Consider the following 6,837-nt stretch of genomic DNA (forward strand, 5'->3'; position numbering starts at 1 on the left):
CTTAAACAATATTAGAATGCCATTAGGCATATTTGCTGAGCAATGTTCCGAATCTGTTCATCACAACATGCTGAAAACTCTGAGTAGATTCGCAACATCTGAATCCCGATCAAACCATGGAGAACTACTGAGAAGAGCAGTGATTGAATACTCAAGCAATAGAGTTTAGATGATTTCATATGAATCAATCATTGGAAAGTCTGTGAAATAGTCTGTGAAAAATTTGTAAAATCCATAAGTTTATTGGATTTCTCAATTATAATACGATTACTTATCTTTTATATAAAATTGTATGTCTTGTAAATCAGGGTTGTCTAACGCGTGACCCGCGGGCTAGAAGGTGGCCCTCGTCAGCCTATGGCATGGCCCGCATATCACGGTCCATTAATTTTGAATTTTTATTTTAATAAAAGTTTTAAATAACATTAATAAAACAAGTTCTACAGCAACAACATATTATTTATATATTTATAATTCGAATTATACATTCGATTTCGATTATACTTTCACTATATAAATCCGCATTTGAAATAATAAAACGCGCGCTAAAGAAAAAACATTATTTTTATATATTTAATAAAGATGGCTTCAGCTAAAAGACGTAGATGTGATACTGAAAGCGGTCATGGGGTCGTGTATTTAATCCTTCTTAAACAACTGACTATTTTGTACATGAACAAAGTAATTCTATTATATGTCTAATTTGTTTGGAGAAAATTGCCGTGTGTAAAAGTTATAATGTGAACGGGTACTACACTACAAAACATGCTGTAAGATATGACAAATTTAAAGGCCAATTTCGAATTGATAAGATTGAATTGTTGAAGAAAACTTTTCTTGCATAACAATCAGTGATAAAAACTAAAGTGATTAGCTCTTACAGTGCTATCAAAATAAGTTTTTTAATAGCAGAAGCTATTGCAAAAAGTGGTAAACCTTTTTGTACTGGAGATTTATTAAAAAACTGTTTAAAAATATTTTGTAAAGAGATATGTCCTGAAAAAACACCTACTGTTGAAAATCTTAGCCTCTCACACCAGACTATTGCTAGAAGAGTTGAAGATCTATCAAAAAATATTGAATTATCATTAAAAAAAAAATTAAATAAATGTGAAGAGTATAGTCTGGCACTGGATGAATCAACAGACAGAGGTGATACTGCTCAGCTAGCCATTTTTATTACAGGTATAACTAGTAACTTTGAAGTAATTGAAGAACTGTTAGATATTAATCATATGAAGGACACAACAAGAGGAAAAGATATTCTCTCTGAAGTGAAAAAAACACTGGTGAAATTTGAATTACCAGAAAAGAAACTCTGTGGTGTCACTACAGATGGAGCAAGTGTACTAATAGGAAAAAATATTGGATTTATTGCATTACTTAAGAAATCCATTATTCATCAAATTATTTCATATCACTGCATTATACACCAAGAGCAGTTATGTGCAAAAGTATTGAAGATGAAGAATGTTATGGAACTTGTTATTCATACTGTTAACTTTATAAGAAGTCGTGGCCTTAATCACAGACAGTTTAAACAATTACTTGAAGGTTGTGGTAGTGAGGCTGAAGATGTAATTTATCTCAGCCAGGTTAGATGGCTTAGTCAAGCTGCTACTCTGAAAAGATTTTGGATACTATTACCTGAAATAGTGCTGTTTCTAAAAATTAAAGGGAAAGACACAAGCTTGCTTGAAAATATTGACTGTCTGAATGATTTGGCATTTTTGATTGACATGACTCAGATGTTAATGGAATTAAATCTTAAGTTGCAGGGTAAAGATCAACTTATTAGTAAATTGTTTGAAAATGTAGAAACATTTGTTTTAAAATTAAAACTTCTGAAGCAATAATTAAGTTCTAAAGTACTTGTCCATTTCAAGGCATTATCAGAAAGAAATATTAATGCAATTGACTCTGAAAGATATTGTACTCTTATTTTAAAATTAATTGATGAATTTGACACAAGATTCTGTGATTTTAAAAAGGAAAAAAATGAGTTAGACTTATTTTCGCATCCATTTTCCATCAAAGCTAAGACAGTTAGAAATGAATTTCAAATGGAATTAATAGAATTGCATAATAATAAAGATCTTAAAGAAGCCTACAAAAAAGTAGAATTGTTAGAATTTTATAAAAAATACATGAGCATTGAAGTTTTTACTCATTTGTGCAGACATGCTATTAAATATTTTTCACTTTTTGGAAGCACATACAACTGCGAACAGTTATTCTCAAAAATGAAGCATGTAAAAACAGAACAGAGAAATAGATTGACAGATGAACACCTTACTAATACCCTTCGAATTGCATCACCAAATATAAAACTAGACATAGATCATTTATGCAAAAAAAAACAGTGTCAAGTTTCACATTGATCGAACTTTTGTATAACTTCACTTTGAACCTTAACTATGAGTGTAACTGTTTATTTAAATTTAAATAAAAACTTCAAATTTAATAATTTTTATTTTGGGTATTTTATGTTTGTGGCCCTCAAGTTGATTTTGAAACGAATTAATGGCCCTTACTGTAAAAAGGTTGGACACCCCTGTTGTAAATGATACTTTTTGTATTATATTCTGTATAATATTTGTTATTTTAATACTTAATAAATTCATTTATAAATTATGTTGCTTTATCTATAAGTTTATCCTTAAGCCTAATTTTGTTTGAGTTTGATTCTCAATTTTTCATGGACTTTCTTATTTTAATATATTCTAGTTATATTTTATTATGTCTTAGATATTATAATTGTATTATATTATACATATTTGTTATTTTAATACTCTATAAATCTATTTAAAAATCATTTAGATTTGCAATTTAGGACTTTTTTTATATTTTAACAAGTAAAAACTAAAATATCTTTTGAAGAAATATATAATAATTTTAAAATATTCCCCAAAAATATTTTTAAAAATTTGGGGAGGGGGAAAATTTGCCCAAATACCCTAAAAACTTGAATTTTTCGTTAGGATGTACGCCAAACAATTCGTTCTCTTCATAGATCAGTCAGTTTACCATTCCTTAATATCATAAAACTAAAACTTTTAAAGTAATCAAATTTTCAACCTAAACCTACTACATTTGACTAGTGCGTGTATTGCGGTTAAATGCTTTTACTTACGACTTTATTTCTTCTGAAAAAAGGTCACGTTAACGACTTCAAAAGATAATTTAAATATTCTAAAAGATAAAAGTTTTGTGAAGCGCAAAACTGCTAAACGCGTAGGCAAAAATCGCCTTTTCGCAGGCAAAATGCGAGCTGCGTAACGCTTCTTAACAAGGCCTGATTATGTATATACATTAAAAGTATATTACCAAATCGTCAATTGGAAAAAATAAATTCTTTATGTTTTCGTTTAAACAAGTTGTAGTTACTTTGTTCAATAAAAACTTGAGAAAAAATTTTTTTCACTATTTTATTCCATAAAAATGGTCCGCAAAAAGAAATGCAAAACTTACTATAATTTGTTTGAAAATATGACTGCTTAATAAAAATTATCATTGCGTAGAATGTATTTATTTTGATTTTTTGACTAATACAAATTTAAAAAGAGACCGGGGAAGAATTGATTTTACATAAAAGCATAAAACATAATACATTTTAAACATTGTGTTAATATATATTTTGTGCATTCATTTTTCTTGATAGAGGTTTTGCATGGGTAAAACCAGTGGCGGCGTTAGGGCAGGGCCTGGTTGGGCGATGGCCCAGTGCGCCGAATATAAAGGGGCGAAACTAATTGGTTATTTTACCCTTTGCCTTTTTTTTGAATGGGGTTAAATTGAGCTGGGGGCGCCGTAGAAATCTCCCCAAGGGCGCTGGTAGTGCTAAAACCGGCACTGGGTAAAACGTTCACTAAAATTTATTAAACGTGCTATGTGCTACTGATAAAGATGAAGAGGTTCAAGTTTGCTTATATTGGTACTACCCCATGCAATATTTGCATAGTTAATATGACTGTGATAAAAAGAGAAATATAATTGAGTTAGAATTTTCTTATTCAAAAGCTTCTTACCTTATATAAAATTCCTATACTTTTTGAAGTTTTGTTGCATAAATTTTCGATGTGAATTTTCCAAGTAAGGTTATCATCAACATAAACACCTAAAAGTTTTGTAACATTTACTCTGTTTATTTCGACATTGTCAATGAAAAGGGATGTCATTTTGTTCGGAATAAGTTTTTTTTTAAAAAGTGGATGAAAGAAAATCCAATTAGTTTTTTTAATGTTAAGCGATAATTTGTTTGACTTAAACCAATAAAAAATCTTGTTTAATTTTAGATTCATAAGTTGAAACAGTGTAGGAATGTTATTATGTGATAAAAATAGGTTTGTATCATGGGCAAACATGCTTGTATCTGGATACTTTATGAAGATCGTTGTTATATGAGAAAAAGAAGAGTTCCGAGAATCCTTGTGGAACACCACAGGTAATCTTTAGCAAATTCATTGGTGAAGGAGCGCCAACGGATACAAATCGTTTGCGATTATTTAAATAACTTTTTAACCATTTAAGAACATTTCCAGTTATTCCATAATGTTTGAGTTTTTGAAAAAGATTTTTATGCTCTATAGTATCAAAGACTTTGGATAAGTCAGTGAAGATGCTTAAGGTATACTCATATTTTTCAAATGATTCAGTGATACTACGTGTTAACTGGAGAATCGCGTGTTCTGTAGAGTTATTTTTTTTAAATCCATACTGATGGTTATATAACAAATGATTGTCAGTAAGATGTGTGTAAATTCAGTTATACATAATTCTTTCTAGGATTTTCGAAAAAACTGGAAGAACAGATATAGGGCGATAGTTATTAACATTTGTAAGATCTCCTTTGAATATCGGTGTAATTTTGGCTATTGTAAACTGATCAGAAAAAACTCCTTGTCTTATTAAAGATGAAAAAATCTTAAAAATAATGTCTTTAATAACTTCGTTTGTTTGGTTCGTTTGACCACTTGCTTTGTTTGGTTTTAGCATACTAAAAGCAGTTCCAAATTCCTCAAGTGATAATTCAAAATAATCAATATCAGTTGACAAGATATCAATTTTTTTTTTTGATATTTGGAACTTTTTTTGCTAAATTAGGTCCAACTGAGACAAAAAATTTGTTTAGTTCAATTGCTATTTCATTAGAATCATATTTAATTTCATCATTAATTTTAATGCCATTTTTTAAAGCGCATGATTTAGATTTTGTGTCCCCAGTAATTTTTTTTTAGAATTTGCCATGTGCGTTTGGAATGATTTTTGTTTTGCTTAAGTAAATTATAATAATAATTTTTATATAAATTCTTTCTAAGTATTTCAAAAACTTTTGCAAAATTCTGGTAAATGGTTTTACTTTCAATTATCTTAGCTTTCAAATATTTAATGTGTAATATTTGTTTGACTTTTGAAGATTTTCTTTAACTGTTCGTAATCCATGGCGATTTTAAATTTTTCGGTTTTAGATTTATTTTAAGTTTTGGAAAGTTAGCATCATATATTTCATAAAAAGATTTTAGGAATTGGTTGTAAACAAAGTTAACGTTAAACTTTCTTTTATATAAATAAGCACACCGCCACCTCGCTTTTTCACTTTACGCGCAAGTGATGTTATTTTAAAACCAGGCAAGTGGATATTTGAATTAGAACTTACTTCATCAGAATCGCACCATGTTTCGGTTATACAAATTAAATTAAAAATGTTCAGGATATCTTTCATACTTATAAAAAAAGCGTTTAAAATTTTTTTTAGACTTCTTATATTAATATGCAAAATATTTAAGTGGTCACCCTTTAAGAATTCTTTTACTTTATTTGCATAGAAATAAGTGCAATTACTTTGTAATGTGCGTGCTTCGCTAAAATAATTTAGATCATTATCAGATCTTTCATCAATAAAATAGTGGTTTGCTTGAAAAAAATTAAATAACGTTAATTCAAAATCATTAACTGGAACGGAATATTTTAGTAATAAAAGTACTCTAAAATTCTAAAATGTTAGAAATAGAAGAAGTCTTATTCTAAAAAATCATGCGTTATCAATTTATTGTAAACAACTTTTGCATATTTACCATTTATATATTTTCTTTTAAACACCCAGTAATAAAATTACTGGTAAAGTAACTTATATTATTACAGTTTATAGTTATATTACGTCAAGAGAACACGGCCCTCCCAATTATTAGCCTTTAACGCTAATAACTAGACGGTTAGTAATTTAAGGAACATTCACCTCCATCACCTCCAGTTTTAAATTTTTCTCTTTGTTCTTTTAAATTCCATAACTGGAACGATTCTTTTAATATTGCTATAATCTCAGCTTGCAGTTCTTCTTGAGATAGTGTAAATTTAATTTTTTTCCCTTATATCTTGTATTGAAAGAAGTTTAAACGAAGAGTTTTACATATAGAAATCACTTCATTTGTAAATGATTTTTTATTTTGTGTTGACTGTAATTGATTAACTATCAGTGAGTAACAAGTGTGATTTTTCATCAGCCTAATAAATAGATTAGCTTTATTTCGAATTAGAATAGTTGAAATATCCTCTATTTTAAAAAAAGAATGCAGGTAATTTTTACTATATTTTGAGATACCAAAAAATGATTTTAAAACTGCTCTTCCAACGGCGTCTATGTTTCGAAGGAAACTGATATCAAAGTTGCATAGTTCAAGGCCATATATAAGTTTTGGCACTGCTAAAGTGTTGTATAAATGAACTATTGTTGACGACTGGCAATAACGAAGTCCACCGTCAATTAGAGCTATTGCAACCGATTAAAATTGAGTTATAAGTTCATTTAGATTTGTTTTTTGAAGTGTTGCATTTTTCTTG

The 6,837-nt window shown here is 28.8% G+C and overlaps 2 protein-coding genes across 3 annotated transcripts in view; both read left to right on the top strand.

Annotated features, from left to right (window-relative positions):
- Positions 1-264, top strand: part of LOC136090640 (uncharacterized) — a 2,576-nt gene extending 2,312 nt beyond the window's left edge. For both annotated transcript variants that reach the window (XM_065817457.1, XM_065817458.1), the window contains exon 5: positions 1-264. This exon is cut by the window's left edge and continues 89 nt beyond it. In XM_065817457.1, coding sequence (XP_065673529.1) covers positions 1-169 — 169 coding nt within the window. In that variant the 3' untranslated portion in view covers positions 170-264.
- A 318-nt stretch (positions 265-582) lies between these two features.
- LOC136090868 (general transcription factor II-I repeat domain-containing protein 2A-like) lies at positions 583-2,381 on the top strand. The gene is made up of 3 exons (XM_065817844.1): positions 583-635; positions 875-1,814; positions 1,887-2,381. The coding sequence occupies exons 1-3, from the start codon at positions 583-585 to the stop codon at positions 2,379-2,381; spliced, it is 1,488 nt and encodes a 495-aa protein (XP_065673916.1).
- Positions 2,382-6,837: the final 4,456 nt, after the last annotated feature.

This window comes from Hydra vulgaris, chromosome 14, assembly GCF_038396675.1.
Source record: "Hydra vulgaris chromosome 14, alternate assembly HydraT2T_AEP".
NCBI lineage: Eukaryota > Metazoa > Cnidaria > Hydrozoa > Anthoathecata > Hydridae > Hydra > Hydra vulgaris.

Coding starts and splice junctions, on each gene's coding strand:
- LOC136090868 (XM_065817844.1), top strand. CDS start 583: ATGGCTTCAGCTAAAAGACGTAGATGTGATACTGAAAGCGGTCATGGG. Junction 636..874: donor GAAAGCGGTCATGGGGTCGT/GTATTTAATCCT, acceptor TAAAGTGATTAG/CTCTTACAGTGCTATCAAAA. Junction 1,815..1,886: donor TTAGTAAATTGTTTGAAAAT/GTAGAAACATTT, acceptor GTCCATTTCAAG/GCATTATCAGAAAGAAATAT.